This window comes from Gymnoscopelus braueri (genome assembly GCF_963280865.1).
Source record: "Gymnoscopelus braueri genome assembly, chromosome: 12".
Taxonomy (NCBI): domain Eukaryota; kingdom Metazoa; phylum Chordata; class Actinopteri; order Myctophiformes; family Myctophidae; genus Gymnoscopelus; species Gymnoscopelus braueri.
This window is the reverse complement of record NC_137614.1, coordinates 28077063-28099457: the sequence shown is the minus strand read 5'-3', so window position 1 is coordinate 28099457 and position 22395 is coordinate 28077063. Positions and strand designations below refer to the sequence as shown.

General features: G+C 42.0%; 2 protein-coding genes across 2 annotated transcripts in view; both read right to left on the bottom strand.

Annotated features, from left to right (window-relative positions):
• LOC308097132 (alpha-1,3-mannosyl-glycoprotein 4-beta-N-acetylglucosaminyltransferase C) overlaps window positions 1–5816 on the bottom strand; it is a 9015-nt gene extending 3199 nt beyond the window's left edge. Inside the window, exons 1-3 of the mRNA XM_080444735.1 lie at window positions 5442–5816; window positions 2727–2831; window positions 1362–1503 (exon numbers count right to left, since the gene is read on the bottom strand). Coding sequence (XP_080300861.1) covers window positions 1362–1503; window positions 2727–2816 — 232 coding nt within the window. The 5' untranslated portion in view covers window positions 2817–2831; window positions 5442–5816. The remainder of the gene's footprint in view (window positions 1–1361; window positions 1504–2726; window positions 2832–5441) is intronic.
• A 5544-nt stretch (window positions 5817–11360) lies between these two features.
• On the bottom strand, window positions 11361–22231 carry ap4b1 (adaptor related protein complex 4 subunit beta 1). The gene is made up of 14 exons (XM_080444525.1): window positions 22140–22231; window positions 21477–21604; window positions 20764–20988; window positions 19448–19578; window positions 19105–19252; window positions 17788–18073; window positions 17337–17435; window positions 16867–16978; window positions 15728–15811; window positions 14882–14985; window positions 14305–14512; window positions 13639–13953; window positions 12969–13112; window positions 11361–12225 (listed from the first exon to the last, which is right to left on the bottom strand). The coding sequence occupies exons 2-14, from the start codon at window positions 21587–21589 to the stop codon at window positions 11741–11743; spliced, it is 2454 nt and encodes an 817-aa protein (XP_080300651.1). The 5' UTR covers window positions 21590–21604; window positions 22140–22231; the 3' UTR covers window positions 11361–11740.
• Window positions 22232–22395: the final 164 nt, after the last annotated feature.

The window sequence follows — 22395 nt, the reverse complement described above, 5'->3', positions numbered from 1 at the left end:
TCAGAAAACTTGTAATACGATAAATCATTGTCTTCATGTAAGTAATCAACTGGCGAAGTTTCATTATGATAACTATTTTCTAAATGTTGTAATTTTTTCACCTGTCATGTACGTATGGGGAAAATAACAAAATGTGTGATAAATATGAAAAAGCTGCTCCTGTGGAAAGGTTATCATATATTTATTTACTTATATTGACCCTATAAACAATTTAATATAGGTATGGTTTTGCCCACTCTTTTGATAATGAAATCTTGTCTGGCTCATGGACTAAATGTCCTCTTCTCTGCAGTTGCCTGCTGGGTGAGTTACTGTACATTGACACAAGGGACAGTAACAGACTAAACAAGCTTGTGAAGAAGGCAGGCTCTGTTGTTGGTGATGAGAGGTGATGGCGGAGGTGAGAACAAGGAAGAAGCTGGAGGCTATCAAGACTAACCCCTCCCACACCTGCTTACAGTATGCAGATTCACCATTCCACCACCATCCTTCGCCCGGTCCGTGGACTGCCCAATGAGACTCTTGCTCATGCCCATGAGCACATTCTTTATCTGGCTTCATTTTATCTGTTGTGCTTTTATTATCTGTCCTGTTTTTTATGACCACTGTAACTGCCTGAATTTCCCTCATGGGATCAATAAAGGTCTGTCTGTCTGTCTTGACGTCATTTACAGTAAGGTAACTATCATGGGAAGTAGCCTATGATGCATACACAAAATGTTAAACATATATTTCTAATCATCTAAAGCAGAAAAATATTAAAATGGTCCAACATATTTGAAATATTTCTAACTTGCTGATGCTGAAAAGCCAACATTCATGTTAACTCTTATACAGTGAAGGCATCTCTGTGGTCACTTTCACAGCATCGTCTAGTATTCATGCGCACGCCTGAATGAGTATATGAACACATGCACACACTAATTTCCTTGACACATATCCACAGTTAGGTGACATACAGTTAGGAAACATAGAGAAGATCAATGGAGCCTAATTTCTGTCTCTGATTTGGTTGATAAAGCCTCTTTGATAGAGATTGACTATACAATATTGTTTCCCATGAGAATGCTCCCATTAATGTTCTCTCGCACAATCACTGCTGAAAGACATGATAATGTAATTCACTCTGTGAAATTAATTTCTAATTAATGTCAAATTACTTTTGTTCTCCATACATACGACACCTCTATTTGCATTCCCTCTCTCCATTGCAAACTCAACTGAACAACAATTAGGTAAATTTTATGAGACTAATAGCTGCTGGGATGAACAATGGGAATCTCACTCAGAGGCTATTGTCTGGCTGTTGGACTGATGGAAGATTTTAGAAATGGTTAGTCCAATGTGCGTTTCTTACTCACTGTGCTTGCTAGCTGGCACTCCAGCCAGGAGCTGATAAGATATGTTGAAAGGCATGTAACCTCCCTGTTCGATCCAAGAGTCCTTGCTGCTCAACCTCATGGTGGACAGCCATGTCAAATCTGGCAATGCATTTGCCAAGTCCTGTCACGCACGCACGCATGTGAACATGCGCGCACACACACACACACACACACACACACACACACACACACACACACGCGTGCGCACACACACACACACACACACACACACACACACACACACACACACACACACACACACACACACATTTAAGGAAAACATGTAATTTTTAAGTTATACTATTACGGTACAATAGGATATAATTTTTTTCTGCTTGCCTAGCATTGCAGAAGTTATCGCAAAAAGAGAAATGGCCAGTCTATATGTCAGTCTGTGGCGGGCGTCTGCAACTAGAACTTTCACCATCCAAGGATATGTAGTTGCACTCACCAACAAACAAACAAAGGACAGTGCCTCAATTTCACTAATTGATTTAGTAAATGCTGTACTGGGAGAGCAATCAATATACCAACAAAACTCTTCTTAAATTGACTAATATGATCTAATCACAGACAAAACTACACAAAAGTGAAAAATCAATACTACAATTTCTGAAGTAATGTCAAGATAACATTTAGAGAGTAAAAAAAAGATAATTGGAGAAAAACATAAAAACAACAGACAGAACACCAAAACAATATTGGTACTGATATTAGCAGCACATAGAAGAAAGTAGCATTTCTGAGGAGCCAAGCAACAATCTAAAAACACACATTCAATGGTTGTCAGCAGCAAGTCTAAATTGTAAATCACAAAAATATAATTTCTGAGTCTATATGGTAATGTACTCTTGAAAGACTCAAGATAATCAAAAATAAAACGTTTTGATTATTAGTTAATCTTATACATTTAGAGGAAACATTTTAAACTAAAGTCATCATTCGACCCAAATGGATCACTGTATTTAGGGTGTAAATCCAAAACATTTCTCTTTGAGAGAGAAGTTTGGCAGTATCACCACCTCTGACTGAAGTGGTGACATGTTTGCTGTGCATATGGCTGTTTTGTTCTCCCTTTGCTTTAGACAGCGTTTTATTTGGCCTACATGATGAACTGTTTAATATAAGTGAGAGGGTGTGTGAAGTACTTCTCGATGATGATTTAAATTCATCAAAGCTTCATCGGAAACAACAATTAAGCAATGCCATTCGGTTTCATGGGGACCTATTTCCCCAGACTAGGCCTATGTTGTCTATTTTCAATTCATGTAGGCTATAGGTTTATGCAAGATTGCACGTCTAGATTTTGGGTCACAATGCGTGTGCGGGTTTGTGAGTGCTTACAAGTCTAGAAGAAGGGACCTGGTTGAGAATAGCTAATGCCACAAGAAACAAAACTCCCACAGCAACTGTTTGCTTCAAATGACACCGCATTTCCTTTACAAGCACCTACGAGAGAGAGAGAGAGAGAGAGAGAGAGAGAGAGAGAGAGAGAGAGAGAGAGAGGGGGGGGGGGCACAAAGAGAGAATAGGCCTTTCATTTTGTCATTGTGTAACTCAGTCAGCACAGTAGTAAATAATTCAACAAAACAGCTAAATGTTTCAGGGTAACAATCTACTCTACTACACTGTGTGTGTGTGAGTGTGAGTGTGAGTGTGAGTGTGAGTGTGAGTGTGTGTGTGTGTGTGTGTGTGTGTGTGTGTGTGTGTGTGTGTGTGTGTGTGTGTGTGTGTGTGTGTGTGTGTGTGTGTCGGAAGCCTTCCTAACCAAAGTGCTAAAATATCATCAGCTATAGCAGACCATCTCTCAGCTAGGCTGCAGATGTAAACTTTTGGTTTTTATCTTTGGTAGTCTAGGACACGTGCACAAGTTGGTTGTGAGGGGCCTGCAAATGGCCGGCCTCTCCCAAAGGAGGGCTAAACAATTAGCAAGGTTCTGCTCAATATCAGCTATTATAGGAAGCCGCTCAATTTGGAGGAGGCGTTGTTTCCTTTACCCATGATTGTTGTCCGCTGTGTTTGACAAGTATGCCATCTTTTGTTTTGTATGTAACAATGCTCTGCTTTACATGCACTTTGTAACTGGCTGTTTTCCCTTTATCTGACTGCACTGGCAGTGTTTATTGCGAACGCGGAAGGAGGCGCCTCCGACCAAGTGGAGCTTACTATGTAACCGTGCTCGGGTTGTGTGTGTGTGTGTCTCTGTGTGTCTCTGTGAGCGTGCACTGCCTGTGTGCAGCCGCCAGAGTGCGCCAGAGTGCAGGAATGTAGACAATGCTCTGATTAAAATGCACAACAGCCTGCAACATGTCTAAACCAAACACATTTCAACAACTACAAAGACAAAAAAACATTTACACCAAAAAAAAAAACACAACAAACAAACATAACCATTTAAAAAAGACAAAAACTGTACCACCCACTTCTCTACAATTGCTCATTCCTTTCGATTCTTCTTATTGTTATTTTCGAGCTGCGTTCGCTTCCCGCGTTCGCGCGTCTTACTTGTGTCCTTTGTACATCCTGTACTTCTTATTATGTAGACATAAATAAATATTTCAAATGTGTGTGTGTGTGTGTGTGTGTGTGTGTGTGTGTGTGTGTGTGTGTGTGTGTGTGTGTGTGTGTGTGTGTGTGTGTGTGTGTGTGTGTGTGTGTGTGTGTGTGTGCGCGTGCGTGCGTGTGCGTGTGTGTATGTATGTATTTGTGAGGAATACCCTGGTCTGCCTTTCAACAATAATGGTTTGATTGGGATTGGAAAAAGAGAATTCCTCTAGTCTGATTGAGTTTGTCAAGTTGTTACACTTGTTTGCCATTGAGTACTGCTGGGTTTGAGCTCAGCTGCTTAACCTTAAAGCTAGTAAAATATCAGTTGCCCTCAACAATGGAAAATGAAAGGCTGACAAGCGGCTATACTCAGCATTGAGAGCGTGCGTGCGTGCGTGCGTGCGTGCGTGCGTGCGTGCGTGCGTGCGTGCGTGGACATTGTGGACATTGTAACTGACCCCCTCATCCAGGTCAGGGCAACAGTCACCTATGCTGGTCACAGCCACCTGCTAAGAGCTACAGGTGCCAGATGAGCCCTCATGGATCTACACCAACATCGACACTGGACTGTACTAAAACTCCAGGGGAAACTTATATGTATTCCCTTTACTGATCACTCTGTCTCACACTCATTCCTTAAGAACACTGCGCTCAATGAGGACATCATCACATTCACTGTAAAAGTCAGACTACAAGTCCTTCCCACCAGACTCAATCTTTCCATCTGGTTCCCCACCACTCAGGTCCCTCATTGCTTGCACCACACCACACCACACCACACCACAGCACAGAACAGATCACTGAAACACTGTCACACATCTTGCATGGCTGTTATGCATACACAGGGTTATGCATATCATGAAAATATATGCCATGATTGTGTGAATGTAACCTTAAAGGAGTAGTTCACCCAAAAAAATACTTATTTTCTATCAATTACACAATTGTGTAATTGATAGAAAATAAGTCATTTTATTGGGTCAACTACTCCTTTAACTGTACCTTTAATATTTGTGTCCTTGTATGCTCTCCTTTATGTGGACATGAATACATTGTTAAAATGTGTGTGTGAAACAAATTAAGATTAAGATTGATAATTAACCCACAGGTCAGTCACTATACTAAAACACATTGTTAAAATAACATAATACATCCAAAAAGTGTTTTTGTTAAAAGTTAAAGCTCTATTTTCTGATATCCTAGTAATCATTGCTATAGACTGTTCAGTAACAGGGGTATCCCTCCCTCCAGCTCTTTAATAAACAGAAAATACATTTTCAGGTGGGTTGCCAATTTCATCCAATCAGGAAAGGTATGGTATGGTTCTGATTCCAACTTTGTGTGCTGATTTCTTTGCTTAATCTCTTCCAATTTCACATGTTCATGGTATAGTCTGTATGAGTTGTCTCTTCTGATTGGATTAAATTGGTATCCCTACCTGAAAATCATTATTACAAAAAAACTTGCAGACCCCTGCTCTTTAGCATGAGATACACAGAAAAAATCACTTACCCCTTTGAGACACAAAAGTTGAAGAAAAAAAAGTTCCCTAATAGCCTAATTCAGGAGTAGGCAACTACACAAAAGTACAGGGTAGTCACAAAAAAGTACGTTATTGCTATAGATCACAGTTGACAAAATGCTGAATATCAGCTTACTGAATTCAGAATTTTATTTAATTACAAATTCTGAATTCATATTAGTCGGAAATAGGCTATTTCATAGAAGTTCAATATCGAACATATAGAGTAGTTCAGCAGAATATTGCAGCCATTAACTTAAAAGATAGAGAGATTAATTTAAAGAAAAGTATATCCTGTATCACGGCATCACAAGCGGTGCTGTAGCAGGCGCAGTATATCTGGTCTCAGCCAGACCGGGCGGATCGTCGATTAAAAGGCAGACTGTATGTAGAACAGTGTTGAGACACGAGCTCCTCCAGCAGAGCAACGATAATGATGGGTTGGTCACTGGCCACATTTCCTGAGGACAGGTGACTTCCTCATTATGTGCTGTAAACAGGTAGTTACAGCAACATGTAGCCTGAAGGGCTAAAGATCATGTCTATTATTCATATCCATTGAGCTGTTTTATTTGCATGGGGCTGCTGTGCTCAATTAGCCTAATTCCTGGTCCACTTTTCCCCCACATTTAAGCTGTATTTTAGCAGTGGTGTAAAGTAACTAAGTATATTTACTCATACTGTACTTAAAGTACAAATTTGAGGTATTTTTTTTTTACATTTCTGGAGTATTTCCAATTTTCTACTCCACTACATCTTAGAGGCAAATATTATACTTTTACTCCACTACAATTATTTGAAAATAATATTTTATATTCTTTTTTTAATTATTATTTTATTATTACAAAACATACATTACCCACTTCAGCCATATACACAATTTTGGCTATTTACATTCTGCATAATGAGTAGCCTACTTTCTACTTACTTTAAGTACATTTTGATGCCAATACTTTTGTACTTGTCTTTGACTTTTACTCAAGTAGATTTTGAATTCCGGACCCTTACTTGTAACAGAGTATTTCTACATTGCAGTATTGATACTTTTACTTAAGTAAAACATTTGAGTACTTTTCCCATCACTATATTTTAGTGTAAATGTTGAAAGTTTGTACAAACTTATATTTCTATCCATGCAGAGAGAGAGAGTAGCCTATAGCCTACTTGCTGTGTATTTTGAGAGGCCATGCAGGATTCGAAAGTGGTGTCTGTCATGCCATCGCAATTGGCCATGACGTGCAGTGTCATCACTATAGTATTATTATGATCTCAAGGGTGACGGTGACGGAGACAGACGAACTGCGTAGTCATCAGTCAAAGTAGGCACGTTCATGAGTCATCATGACACCTGTGATGTGATGTGATCACATAACAGCTTGCTTTCATTTCTTACAGGTCTCTTTTGTTGTTAAAGCATAAAGCAAGAGAGGAGAGGAGAGGAGAAGAGAAGAGAAGAGAAGAGAAGAGAAGAGAAGAGAAGAGAAGAGAAGAGAAGAGAAGAGAAGAGAAGAGGAGAGGAGAGGAGAGGAGAGGAGAGGAGAGGAGAGGAGAGGAGAGACCATCAAAAATACTGTAGCCATACAGCAGTGGTGGAAAAAGTAGACAAACCTACTATTTTTTTTAAACTTAATTAAAAGTATCAATACTGTAAAATAGAAATACTCTGTTACAATTAAAAGTCTCAAATTAAAAATGTACTTGAGTAAAAGTACAAAAGTATTGGTATCAAAATGTACTTAAAGTACCAAAAGTAGAAAGTACCCATCCCGTTTCACAAGTTTTAAATTGTATAACAATCTTTTGAAAATAGCAGATCTACAAGCTCAACATGCGTCACATCGCAAGTTTTCAAATAATTGTAGATGTAGTGGAGTAGAAGTAAAAGTACTGAAAATTGGAAATACTCCAGTAAAGTAAAAAATACCTCAAAATTGTACTTAACTACAGTACTTGAGTACATGTACTTAGTAACTTTACACCACTGGTAGCCAGTAGTAGCCTGGTAGACCCCAGACCTCAAATTTCCTATAGGGTGGGTGGACGTCACAAACGTAACATGCAGACTTGCGAAGCGCACCGTTGCTCCGATCTGCAAACTTGGCACAGACACTGGTCAGGGCTTTGCCATTACAATAGCCACGAGTGGCCCGGGCCCAGACCTGCCAACCCTCCTGGATCCTCAAGGAGTTTCCTTGATTTTCACCATGTCTCCTTGAGGACTCCTTGACTGTCATTTCTCCTATAATTCTTCATGATTTGCCAATTTTGCATGGCAACCCGTGTCAAAGGCCCACATAAGACCACTGCACTGATATGCAACCAGGACCACTGTGAAGTACTCGACCCCCGTACTTGAGTAAGAGTACAGATACTCCTGGTCAAATTTACTCCACTACAAGTAAAAGTAGCTCAGTCAAAATGTTACTCAAGTAAGAGTAAAAAAGTAATTGCTTTTAAATATACATAAGTATTCAAAAGTACATGCTTTGATAAATCCTTAAAGTACAAAGCTTTCAGAAACACCTATAAAAACATATAAATTACTGAGGAACCAGCACTAAATTATTTTACTCCTGTAGCCTACACCCATACAAGATGTAACAAAGAGGCGAGAGGAGGGGGAAGCCAGGAACACGGCTTAGTGTGAGAGCAGACGTGTGGCCAATTGCATTTCCTTCCTTCCTTATTTCCAACTTGCAAAACCGTTTTATGGTCAACCGCACCAATGCAACTCCTTGCATGGCGAATCATTGGTGTGGACTGGGCTTAAAAGTACTCAGTACTTTACAGCCTTCCTAGAAATGTACTCGAGTAAAAGTAAAATATTTGTCTTGGAAATGTACTCTAGTAAGAGTAATAAGTATAAAAAAAATCTAATACTCAAGTAAAGTACAGATCCTCAGAATCTGTACTTAAGTACAGTACTGAAGTACATTTACTCCGTTACTGTCCACCACTGCATAGGATACACTCCATGTGAGATATACACTTTTAAGTAATGAGTGGTTATTATTAAAGATGGCTCTTTAATTGCTTCAAACATCAAATCAATTTCTGTAGGTCTACTTATAGCTTTTTGATGGATGAAATGATAAAATAATGTAGCCTACCCACAATTGTCCTATGCTAGTAAAGCCTGATAAAAGTATCAAACTCCCAAAATGCACAAGAATACAGGAAATTACATCTACTCTCCACAGGTGTACCGTTGCTCCGATCTGCTCCAAACTTGGCACAAACATTGTTCAGGGGTCTGTCACAGGCGCACCGTTGCTCCGATCCGCAACAAACTTGGCCCAAACACTGAAGAAGTCAGAAGTCTGCCATCAGAATAGCTGTACCAAGGTCCACATGTGGCCCCCGAGGCTACAGGCACACCGTTGCTCCAAATTTGCACCAAACTTGGCACAAACACTGTTCAGGGATCTGCCATGACAATAGTCACGCCAAAAAAACTAAACTGCAAACATGTGAGGCAAATTGCCATAACTCTGTGACCATTGCTCTGATCAGCGCAACATAGGGCTGGATTTTCTAGTAATACATTTTTGAAGCAAAATCTAGTAATACACAGTAGCCTAGAATACATTTCAGCAGCAGCGTTCATGGGTTTATGTGTGGGAGGTGGGGATTATTTAGCTAGCTATGCCCCTGTTTAGAATGACCACAGGCAGCAATAAAGGAAACAAGCCTATTTCTTGTACACTTGTCTTGGCTATAGTGGTACTATCAGTCTCCTGCCAAATGGCAACAGCTGGAATGATGAGTGAAGGGGATCAGGGTTACAAGCACAAAATTTACACCAATAGGTCTGTAAATTAAAACTCACATTTAAACCAGTTTAAGGCAATGATTTTATTGTCTAGTCTAGCAAAGTGTAACAAATTAATCCAAGTATAGTGCCCTCTGGCTTTCAATACTGAGCTTGTCAGCTGTTCATTTGCTTTTGTAGACCACAATATTTTACTAGCTTTAAGGTTAAGAAGAGCTATCCAACACTACTCACCAGAAAAACTATCTTATGGATTAAAATCCATTCCACATTGCATGAGACACTGTATAATCAACAAACAATCAAACCATTAGCTTTGGAAGGAAGACCAGGGAATTGCTCACAAGCCATTCATACATCCAGCTAAACTAACTTATTATTTTATCTGTCTTTCCTACCCATCATACATCCAGCTAAACTAACTTATTATTTTATCTGTCTCTACCCATCCCAAAATCAAATTCAAACAATCGCAAACTTGATATACAATTGTAATGTTTTCTATCCCAAGTAGACTGCACAGTTGATTTTAGTTCATCCATAATATGATCATTTTTACATCCAAAATTAGGGTGGCAACTCGGTTGGAAAGGATTGTTATGGATTGGCAGATGTCACCCTATGCCACCCAAACAACTGCCCCTGCCCCTATGACTGTTCTGATTGCTAATGCAAAAGTCATAAAACAATAAGGATTTTTCCTGCTCCACAGCGACACACACACACACACACACACACACACACACACACACACAGTTTCTCACATGTATCACATGTAGCAGCCCCAACTTTCACTCAAAAGTCCAGCACTTTTGCATGCTGGCTCTCAATGCTGAGCATAGCTGTTTGTCAGCCGTTAATTTTCCATTGTTGAGGGCAAGTGATGCTAGCTTTAAGGTTAGCTGAGCTCAAACCCAGCATTACTCAATGGCAAAACAGCAAAAAGGCTCAGAGGGGATCTTTAAAATGATCCATAAATTTGACTAACTCAGTCAAACTAGAGGGATTCTCTTTTCCCAATCCCAATCAAAACGTTATTGTTGAAAGGCAGACCAGGGTATTCCTCACAGATACATTCATATGGGTGAGATACAGCAGCTGCTACCAGACTCATTTTACCCGTCTTGCCCAGAGGACTTGTTATCCAAAGGACTTGTTATGGAGTCAGAGTGGCAGCTGCCACCCTATGCCACCCTGTAGAACTGCCACTGCTATGCCAAGATCCTCTGGTGTCGCTATGAGCATTAAGCACAGTATTTGGCTGCTGCAGCTATTATGCCGTAAATGTGTCCTGATTTCTAACCACTTTAAATCTGGTGTCCCTATTTTCGTTATGCGTTAGGCGAAACATTTTGAACGTTTACAGAAATAGCTGATCTACAAGCTCTATTTTTTGAATTCGTGGTATAGGACTCTCCAAAATCGGGATATTGAATGAGCCCTCGCAGTCTCTATGCTCTGGCCCCCAGGTACTAGGAGAAAAAAAAAAAATTAGTAAAAATAGCAGATCTACAAGCTCACAGCGCATCGCTTCGCACCGCGTTGTGAGCTTGCAGATCTGCTATTTTTCATGTTTGGGTCCCAGGCAAACATCCAATTTCTCTTTTGGGTCTTGAGCTAAAACGTTTGGGAACCACTGGTCTAGGGTACCTCTGTGCAGCTGGTTGCTGTGGACACTTCAGTATAATTCACGGCTGAGGAAACAGTGGATTTTATCCAGGCACAAGGGAACCAAAACACACAACAGAAAACAGTGACCGTTAATGTTCACAGAATGGCAACATGCCAACACATTTTAACCTATTAACTTGCTTAATCAAATGCTATATGTCTTCATTGTCTTTGAATAAATAAGGCTATGTATAAGTAAATTATCACCCTGCATTCTTTAAGTTTTAATTCTAAAAGAATTTGGACATTGCGTTAAGTGTGTAGTTATGGAGTAAAGGTCTTTCTGTCCATGTGATGCAGACCTCTGTGTAGGAGAGAGTGGCAGTATCATACCCACGGTGTACTGTATAGCACAAACAGCCAGAAGCAAGCAGAGCCAATCTAGGTTAAAATGGTTGTGATTTGGCATTAAGTTGGAGATGGTTTAAGTTTAGGTATAATAATAATACATCCATTTACAAAAACGGAACAAATAAAAACAACTTTATTACGAGAATAGCTAGTTAAAAAGCGAAAGACTAAGCAAACAAAAACATTAAAATTAGAAGGCAAAAAGGGGTGGCTTTGGTGTGGTTAAGATCAGGGTAAGGATCTGGGAGGGCAGTAACCAATGAAATTGCATGACCTCAATATACCGGATTCGGAGGGTGTAGAAATAAGGTTCAGGAGCCACAACCTTACAATTTTACAAGGACATTTCACTGTGAGGAGGACGTCATCATATTTCATGCTGAGTGAAATACAACAAGCAATAACATTAAAGGTTAAGGGTGTTTCAGCGATGTTCATCTTTATTTTGAGCCAGACAGAAGATAAGAGCTTCACCATCCCTGTGTTTGTGTGTGTTCAGACACTTTCTGAGCACATTGTGAGCAGGACAGTGGTGAGGACAGAGAGAAATCCCATCAGGGCTTCATCATCTCTTGGCTGCTGCTTAATAGTCACTTTTACTCCCTCCTCGCTCTCCTCATTCCCCTCTTTTGACCCATTTGCCTTTGCTTCCTCTCCCAGGCCCTCCTCTTCCTCACTTTCTTCCATCTCTCTGTCATCCACATGTTTCTTTTCTCTTTCTCCCGCATTTTCCTTCCCCGCCTCCCCGGTGTACAGCAGTTCCCCGAGGATGAGCGTGTCATGGGGCGGCTTGGAGGAGGCAGTGTGCATGGTGCGTGTGTACAGGTACACTTTCCAGGGCAGCGCATGGGGCGGTGTGAAGGCAAGCGCCTGGATGTTGACAAGCTGCAGCGCCACCTGGAGGCTCTGCGGCGAACCGCAGGGTGGGGCAGGACACGGGACAAACTTTTCCACGCATACGTGGTCCACTCCTCCGGCACCTAGGAGCAGAAAGGTTTTGGGGAAACAAGAGCGTAGGCTTTAGTTGGGTTGTAAAGGGTCAGTATTACAGTAACTTTTAGATTTTGATGATTCCATTTCCTGTGCTCTAGCACCACCCTCAGATCAATATTTTATGGCCCCCATAGCAGCAAGGCTCTATCTGGGGATTGCAATGTTGATTGTTTGGTCGGTTGGTCATTTTATCGGCAGTGGTACTCTACAGTATGTGTCCTGCCAAGGGTTGGCTAGTTACGCGTCTGCACCCTTGGCATGGCACATGGACTTTGGAACGTACACACCTTGGAACTGACGTAGGGAGTTTCTGAATGTAAATATACAAACCAGTTTGTTCACCAGAATGTGCAGGTTTTTAATCAAACATTCCACTATGGGACATGGAGAACCAGCGCAAGTCACCTGACCGGTGACACAACACAAGCCATACCTGTGGTCTCACCACCTTTCCTGGGCACCTGGGCACTGGGCACTTTCCTGGGCACCTCCCCCACTGCCTTGCAGCCAACAACACAATAACTATTTTTACCTGTACCTCAACAGGTTCTACAGTGCACATGCATACACACAATACCAATACCATATTATAGGACGACTTCACCAATTTTCAACCGATCTTCATATAATTGGTCCTCACTAATGCTCATGAGAAAATGACAAAATTAATTCTACACTGTCTATGTCTCAGAAGAGGGCTGTGGACACATCAGAAACGCTCTCGGATTACCTTGTCCAACCTGTTGCAGCAGCCACAGGCCCTCAAACTCCTCTGGGCTCAGAGCTGGAGAGAGGGACAGGCTGAGAGGGGCCAAATCACCAGAGGCAGGAAGCTCAGCCGACGATTCTGAGCAGAGAGTGGCACTACCTGGGCCTATTGAGAGAGAAAAAAGGATGGAGAGACAAGGGAGACACAGGCGTGGAGGAGGGAAAGGGGAGTTGCAGAGGAATAGAGGAGGGAAGGAGGCAGAAAAAACGTTTATCTAAAAGGTAGAGTGGGCTGGAGTTTAGTCTCTTGTTTTTTGGAGGTGTTCAGACCTCACCAAGGGGTCCCATGCCGCGCAGGTGGCTCAATTACCAGCTTGTGATGTAATTTGTTAGAATCGTTAAATCATTGTCAACCGAGTGTCCCTAGTTGAGCATGTAATCATAGGCATTTAAAAAAAAAATAGCAGCAATAGAGAAAATAGCTCATCTACAAGCTTATATTGTAGGCTTGCAGATCATCGTACAACAAAGTATATCAAGAGGGATTTATTTGTCACAAACAGGTACTGTACATGTTCCACAGAGACTAAGATAATAAGAAAGAATATAGGCCTCAAGAAAAAAACAGACAATTAAACACAAGCCAAAGATGAATGAACAAAACCTTGGAAAGGGTTACTTTCTACACTCACCACTGACAGTTTGCTCTGCCTGTCTTGGGTCCAAGGAGTCAGGGAGGTCAATCTTGGGCTTGAGGTCAGAGGGCACGTGTTTAGGGCTCTCCACACTTGCTGAGCCTGCCTCCGCAGCATCATGCCTCAGGGGTTCTAAAGTGTTAAAGCTCTGTGCCCACTGGCTGACTGGCTCCGCCGGGCGTCCAATCAGGACACCCAGGGAGGGGTCAGATCTCCGGCCATGGAGAACTTTGCGCGTCTCCTCTATCCCACATTGTAACAGGCGGTAGTAGAGCAGCGCCTGGTCACGCACACACATGTCTGTCTCTTCCTCTAAAACATGAAGGAACGGTAAGATCAACATTAACGTTAACAGCCATTTAAACATTAACAGATCTCTTTCTTTCTCTCTCACTAGCCCTGATAATCTGCTCGTTTGTTCTGCTGTACTGCGCTCAAAATAGCCAACATTAATAGTGGCAACTGCCACAGTTCAAGCATGTCGGACACAACCACTCTGCAACATATACTGTACTTGACATCGAAGATGAAGATGTAATTATTAGAAAAACATTAGAAACAATGTTTTGATACATTTTTAATGTAATGTTAGGTCTAGGTATATGTTCATCTAAAATGTATTTCACATTTAGTCTAGTGCTGTGATTAAACTCCTACACACACCTATGCAGTAGTGCAGCAGTCTTCCTAGCATGTCCTGTGTCTCGGCGGGCCGACAGAGAAACAGCCGTGTGGTGGCAGTGAGCAGCTCCGCCTTGACTCCCAGAGAGACCTCGCTCCTCAGGCCGTCTATGAATACCTCCAACACGTAGGGGGCGCCAGAGACCCGTTCCCCGTAGACACCCAGCAACCAAAGCAAAGCCTGTCTGCCCTGGTGGGGGGGCAGACAAAAATAGCAGATGTTGATGTACAAGTGCACAATAGCGTTGCGGATGGGCTTGTAGATCTGCAATTTTTGCCACGTGAATTATAAGTCGTTAGTGTTGGGCAGAAACCTTGTATCTCCATATTTCAACTCTTTGTGTTTTTGTAAATTAATGCCGCACTACTGTCGCACAACAGAAGAGAAAATGGCAAATCTATAAGCTCACAACACGTCGCGAGTGCGGCGCGTTGTGAGCTTGTAGATCGGCTATTTGCTATTTCATTTTTTTTTATAGTAATAAAAAAGGAACTGTTTTGGACAAGGTTTCCACCCGACTGTGACAAAATCAGGCTTAAATTGGCTTTACCCCCTGACCTGGCTGTCCTGCAGGATGTCCTCACAGCCCTCCAGAGCCTGACACACAGCCTCACTACACTGGGGACACACCCACACCAGGTCACGCATTGTCTGTACCACCGCTGGAGAGAGGAGGGCAAAGCAAATGCCACATGAGTATTGGCTTAAATACACCAGTGGTTCTCAAGTACGTGTTCATGCCAAACTGATATGTAGTTGGCCACGGACCCACATTTGAAAATATATTGTGCCAGGGACAGTAAGTGGAGATTTGTCAAGATTGGTCATTATTACATAGCAGATCTACAAGCTCCCAACACGTTGTGGCGCATTGTAAGATTGAAGATCTGCAATTTTTTAATAGCCAAAAAAATCGAATGTGTTTAAACTGTTCCTTGTTTTGCTGGGGACGCCTTGTAACCACCTCAAGGACTCCTGGGGTTCCGCGAACCCCACTTTGAGAACCATGCATACATGAGTGGTTCCTCAGCTCTGGTTCTGGGGACCCCAGACAGACCAGTGCTAGCTTTGTATTGTAACCAGGCTTTCCAGGTCTAAATTTAGTCATGTGATTTGAAAAGCTGGAATGAAAAACTAAAAACTAAAAGAACAGCAGTACTCTCTGTCTGAATCCCCATGACTGGAGGAGAGCACCACTGGAAGAGAGAGAAGTTAAGGTAAATAAGTAAGTCAGTAAGTAAGTAAGTCATAAGAACTGAGCTGAAAGAGTCAACTGGAGAAGGGGAGAGGGTGTGGAGAGGGTGTGGAGAGAGAGAGAAGAAGAAAATATGATGATACAGAGAGGAAATTGCTGCCGGTATTGAAAACAGCTGAGTGTGTGAGTGTGTGTGTCTGTTTCCCTACCAGAGGTGATGTGTTCCTGTTTGAGTCCCAACAGCCCGGTGAGAATGTCCAGACATTTATCACTGTAGCTTCGTCCTATACGACCTACGCACGCACGCATGCACACACACACACACACACACACGAACGCACACACATACATACACAATCCAGGGACCGCATTCATCAATGCTGCGAGTGAGCAATGCCATAATTTAATTCACTCTAAAATACAGTAAGTGCAGCTTTCATGCACTGTTTATCAACAGGCAGTAGTGAAATGGTGTGAAAAATATTCAAGTCAATGATAGCTCATCTATTGCATTTGTATCGTAATAGCAGCTTAATGAATTTATAACTACGTCACTCCGTGAACGTGCAGATCGCATGCAGACAAGCATCTGCATTTGCTAAATGTATTTGCCAAGTTGGTTGTGTGGTTGCTACTTTTGAAAACCTTTGAAAGTGTGTCTGCGGGGTTCATAAATATTTAAGCAATGCAAAGTATTAACAAGAGCTTGCGACTAAATATTAACTACATTGGATCTATTGGAACATACAGTAGGTCCTTTTTTTTTTTCATTTTCCTGAAAAGTAACAGTTTTGGATATACAAGGTCTCCACCCGACAGCGACGATATGCTTGGCCATTGTAAACATACTTGACGAGGCTTCTCATTAGTGCAGGAGACCAAGGTTACTCTTTACAGCCATGACTGAGTACTCCTCTCCCCAAGCCCATGGCCAGGCAGAAAACAAACGAGCCCTCGCCCAGGCAAAGGACGCGCAACTTTCACAACAGGCATTGTGAAAGGTCAATGCCTGACATATTTACACTGACATACTAGTCTGACTAGGTTAAGGCCACCGAGCGTATAGCAAAAATATATCAATTTGTGTTCACAGCATCTCTGTGTTTGTGTATTTTGAAAACACCCAATGAATGTCCTTTTCACATGTATTATGCCTCACCCAAACAGAGCAACCGACGCGTTTCATACTAATCGGTCTTACTCAGCGTTGTCAACGCTGAGTAAGACCGATTAGGTTGAAAGCAACGCGTGATGATATTATGGGGCCGTGCACCTTGAGACTTTTATTTAATTCGGAGTGTAGCAGGCATTCTGCTTTGCACCGCTTTCTCTGTGTTTGTGTGTTTACCTATCGCCGAGATGGCAGCCTGGGCTGTTTCGGCGTTAACGTCAGTACAGTATCCCTTGAGCTCATCCAGCACCAATGCCACATTCTCATCATTCACCAGCTCCACCAGCACCTGAAAACAAGACACTCACTCACCTCTATATGGGCAAATGACAGGCTAGAATAATCACTACTGTAAAGCCACCCACAACGATGGTTACCAAGTATAAGTGTGTCTCCACAGTTAAATATTTTTGTTAATTTAACTCAGAGTTTACAAATTATGGGTACATTTGCACACTCTCACAAGTTACAGTTACAAATGGATTCATTATAACTGAGGATTTTACTGTGCAGGCTTATGGTGCTTTGTTGTCAGATGTGCATACAATATAGCTATTCTAACCAACACTTCTAAGCGGTTTTCATCAAGAAATTCTTTGAGGGTTTCTGCACAATTCTAATGAAATGCAGAGTAAAATGGACCCCACCTGCATCTTCCTCTGCTTGATATAAGCCGGCTCTGCATAACCACAGAAGAAACGTTTGTAGTGCGACCCCATCAGGCCAGGAACAGAACGCAGCAGCAACTAGGAAAACAAGGATGTTCTTCTTTCATTTCTCTCAAACACTTTCAACAACTCTCCTCATTTGAGAGCCAAATGGGAAAGAAATCATGATGCAAATGAGGATATGTGCATGCTGTGACATGGCCTAAACAACAAAGAGAATGAGTTGTCTCTCTCTGACCACATCTAAACTCTCTGACCATGAAACAATGCTAATAATTGTGTTTGCATACACAGAGCAGGCAAGCAAAGCAGGGCACAACAATGAACATCTAGAATTTGAACCTCATGACTCTGATCTCTTCACACACACACACACACGTACTCACGCTGCACACACACGCACACGCACTCTCATGCCCCTTCCTGTCACCTGTATGTGGCAGAGGGCGGTGAACCTCATCTCCCTGGACGAGCTCCCGCAGGCAGCCAGGAGGGGGCCCCGCACTCGCTCCAGGGCCGACAGGCTCACCGCGGGAAGGTCGGAGCATAGCCTAAGGAAGAGGCTGAGGGTGGCGGCCATGACCGGAGGGTGGGGGCTGAGGAGTAACGGGTCTAGCAGGGAGAGGACGTCGAAGAGCTCGTCCTCCGACTGGGGCCGGTACCGCTGGATGAACCTGAGTACCTCACACTGGCCCCATACGTCACACTCCTTCAGTCTGGTGGAGTGGGGAGGGTTCAGGAAACAACAGTTACGAGGGGCACACAAACTCGGTCGTTCAGTATGACCAAGATCCTGAGTTTTCTCACTTCTCGTGTTGAGGAGGGATCGCCACACAATCGTGTACACGTTAATGCATATAATTATATGCGCGCATAAACACCACAGCACATGGGTGAACAACTGCACATACAAACGTACCCAGACAGACACACACACGCACGCACGCACACAGAACCCTGGTTTGTCCCACTACGAGCAGGGTTGGTTGAACACAAAAAATGCAGCTTAGAATTTGTCCCTGTCAGTCCCAAACATACCACAAAGTGCAATCAAGCATGATCACTGCTGCTTCTCTGTGGCAGCAGAGACAAAATATGTCCACTATATAATTCAATTTCTCCATGGATCATTTAGCCAAAATAATTGAGCCAAAACTAACAGCGATTTCCTGGAAATGTGCAAACTTCGCTTTAAGAGCCGGGTGACTCAGTTTTTACTTCCCATAAATAACTTTTGTTGCTAAGCAATATTGTTTAAACCTCTGCTTAACATTTGTTGCCAGGCAACAATCTTTATTGAAGAGACTAAGAGGAAGCACTGGGAACGCCAGCTGGGATTGTTCATGACAATGATGTCTTTGTAAGAGAAACAGACTATATATACGTCTTCAAATCAATATCACGGTTATTTCAAAATGATTAATGAACGATTATTAAAAAGATTGCAGATCTACAAGCTCACAACTTGTAGATCTGCTTATTGTGAGCGTATAGATCGGCTATTTTCACTATTTTTGGACGCCACCAATGCACAACAAAGTGTAATACAGTGTTGATTCGTTGATAAAAGAAACGCACTTCTCGATTATTCAGTTACTTATAAGCCGGTTGTTGATTCTAAATATCGTTTTTGATATATTTTTGGTTAATTGCCCAACACACACACACACACACACACACACACACACACACACACACACACACACACACACACACAGAGTCTCCATCACAACATCTCAGAACCCACCTGTTGAGAAGGTGATGAGTGATAGGTTTGTTAATGACCACACCTCCCTCCTCCTTCAGTATTTCCTCCAGGGCTCGGAGGCAGTTGACTGTCACCACAGGATCAGGATCCCTCAGCAGACTGTACAGCTCATTCACTACAGCAGCATCTGGGGAGGTGACATGTATTTTTAAGTGTGGGTGTTTTAGACGAGCTAACAATTTTGTAATACACACGCACTCATGCTCACACGCACGCATGTTACATGCAAGCACATGCACGAGCGCCCACACACACGACAGTATGAGTCTTAAGTAACAAGAACAAGAGACGTTTGTCCATCCAATCCACCCATCCATCTCACCTATGTCAGAGCTGGGTTGGAGGTTGTGCAGTTTGGCCCAGCCCAGTACAGCTACTCGTCTCACACAGGCCGCTCTGTCCCTCAGTCCGGCTGTCAGTGGCTGCTCCACATACTCCACCAGACTGGGTAACCTGAGACAGAAGGCCAAATACACTACTCCATATGCCAAGACAATGTCTGATGTTTACACTAGATTCTTATTCTTAAATTCATTTTCATTCTTTACAATGTCTCTGAAATTACATAACGACTGAAACCAGACAGGATGATTGTATAGGGCGTATACATCTGTATACTTTATTCATATTTGTCTTTATTGTGATGTTATTCTTCTGTGTCTTTTGTACTTCTTTGCCCTGTATATGTAACTTTTATTGCTGTGCTGTCTCTGGCGCCTGAATTTCCCCTGCAGGACCAATAAAGGTATGTATGTATCTATCTATCTACTCAAAGTTTCAAATAAATGTACACACTGCTTAGTATTTTTCAGTATTCAGACAGGTTTTTGAAAGCATAGGCTACCCCCATTTCCATATATCAGTCCTCACTAATGCTTACTTCAAGACTGTACAATTTCTGTCTACTCACTGTGTTTAAGAGGTACTCTGTGGCTAGCTCAAAAATGTATCTGCCTTCTACAAGGATTTCACACTTTTTGATTGCGACTGTGGCTACTATTTTAGCATGCTAACATTCCAGGAAGGGAAAGGCTGTCGCTTGAAATTAGGGCTGTGAATCTTCTGCTATCTCACGATTCAATTCCGATTCTTGGGGTCACGATTCATTTTTCCCCCCGATTTTTTTAAAACAAACGATTCTCGATTCAAAAAAGATTTTTTTCCAATTCAAAATAAATTTCCTTTCCCGATTCAGCCCAGAACTTGCTTCTCAAAAATGTCATTATACAAAAATAATAATTTTTTTTTAATCGTTTTTTTTTTTTAATGAGAATCGATACTGAATCGTCCAACATGAGAATCGATTTTTGAATTCGAATCGAGCCAATGATGTCATAGGCAGGTACATTTTCAACCCATCAACTACACCGCTTCCCTCTGAAACAGTGACCCATATATGGAAATAAGGTTGAAAAAAGTTTAACTGTGATGCATGACAATTCTATATTCACAGACACTCAAAAAAAGAAAACTAAAAAAGGTCTTAAAATACTGAGAATATATGAGAATGGGTGTTCCTCATAAGATGACGCCAGCACGCCATCTTGTAAGGAATGCTGCTATCACAATTCAACACGGTGTGAGGTCACCTTCTCATTCTTGATACATTTGTTAACTATATCATCTACAGTCCCTCACCTTAGGTTGGTCATGTTCCTGAGTGCCAGGCTGCGGACCATCGGGTTAGGATCCTGGCAGTCTTTCCTCAGAGTGTTGATGACCAGCAGAGACAGCTCTGGGTTCAGGCTGGCATAGGAACACAGGAAGACATACACCAGTTTCTTCTGGACCACGTCTACTGTAGCACATGCCTTCACCATCTCACTGAACAGACCAGAAACGTCCAAACCCTGGGACATCACCCTGAGAGAGAGAGAGAGAGAGAGAGAGAGAGAGAGAGAGAGAGAGAGAGAGAGAGAGAGAGAGAGAGAGAGAGAGAGCAAATATGGTTGGAAGGAAAGACGGAGACAAAAATGAAAGGTGTACGTTGAGGTATGAAAAGGAATAAATAAATAAATGGAGACGGCAGCGGTAACAGGACATTAAAAACAGAGCAGTGTGAGAGGGTCAAAGGAATGCAAGTTCATAAGGATGGCACATGATACTGTTTGTATCTACAGTATGTGTCCATATTACATCCTGCATACAATCTTTGTTCAGGATTGGGGGATGGACAAGGACTGACATGCTGTAAACAGCATTTTGAACTGTGAGGCAGCAATGCTACAAACTCTTGTCTTAGCCAGGCAGAACTGATGAGTCCTAAGCTTCAGAGTGAAAGAAACAGCAGATGGAGCCTGTCCATCTCAAGTATTTCAATATACAGTAAACCCTAGCAACCTTTAGCATACCTAATGACCTTGAGGATGGTGTTCCTGTAACGCAGAGGGTCAGACTGGACATTGGGGTTGGACAGGGCTCTCTTAAGCTCCTTGACCGTCTCCTCGCTTCCCAGGTAAGGCATGTTGGCTTTAGTGCTCTGACAGACAGACAGACAGACAGCAGGCGCACACACACACACACACACACACACACACACACACACACACACACACACACACACACACACGTACAATTACAAATATCACAATTTGTGATATGAATACACAGTGTGAATATAACTACAGACTGACTATAGAGTCAGAGTCAGACTATAGACTATATAGTCCTTTTTGGTACAAAACCAAATGGATAAAATTGGTAATTTAATACTGGGGATTTTACTGTATTGTCTTACTGGTAGAACACAGCATAACATTCATAATCATCCTACATTTGACTTATAAATCATGTTTTACAAAATGAGCCTCTGCTCACAGAAGTCGAGGTCCATTTGACAAAAGGGGAGACATTATTTACAGATATATTATTTTTTTCAATAAGATTAGCCAACAAATAATTAGAGGAAACTTTTTTAAAGACAGTATGTGGCAGGTCAAGATAACAATGCAATGTTGTCTAAATAAACACATTCGTTTCTAATATATTTTGTTATATATACTTTAATTTTTTACCGTTAAATCCACTGAGATGATTCTATTTAAGGCATTTTGGAGATATTCGTTTGTTTACTATCTAGTCACCGCACACACTTCCGTAATTCTTCTTCTGCAACTGATGAATTGATCTGGATCAACAGATAGAGCCATCTACTGGCCAGAAAGAGTATAAACACTTTTAGACTGCAAACATTTGAAAATTGTGGGAGGCAGCAGTCTGACCGCTAGACTAACTTAAACCCCCATATGGGTAACCGGAGTCCCTCAGGGC

Bases quoted from the DNA above. Each gene is read 5' to 3' on its own strand.
- ap4b1 (XM_080444525.1), bottom strand. From the start codon at position 21,589: ATGCCTTACCTGGGAAGCGAGGAGACGGTCAAGGAGCTTAAGAGAGCC. The intron at 14,986-15,727 runs GTAGGGAAACAG...TCCTCTCTCCAG, and splicing joins ACAGGAACACATCACCTCTG to CGGTGGTACAGACAATGCGT. The intron at 14,513-14,881 runs GTCAGGGGGTAA...CCCCCCCACCAG, and splicing joins ACATCCTGCAGGACAGCCAG to GGCAGACAGGCTTTGCTTTG.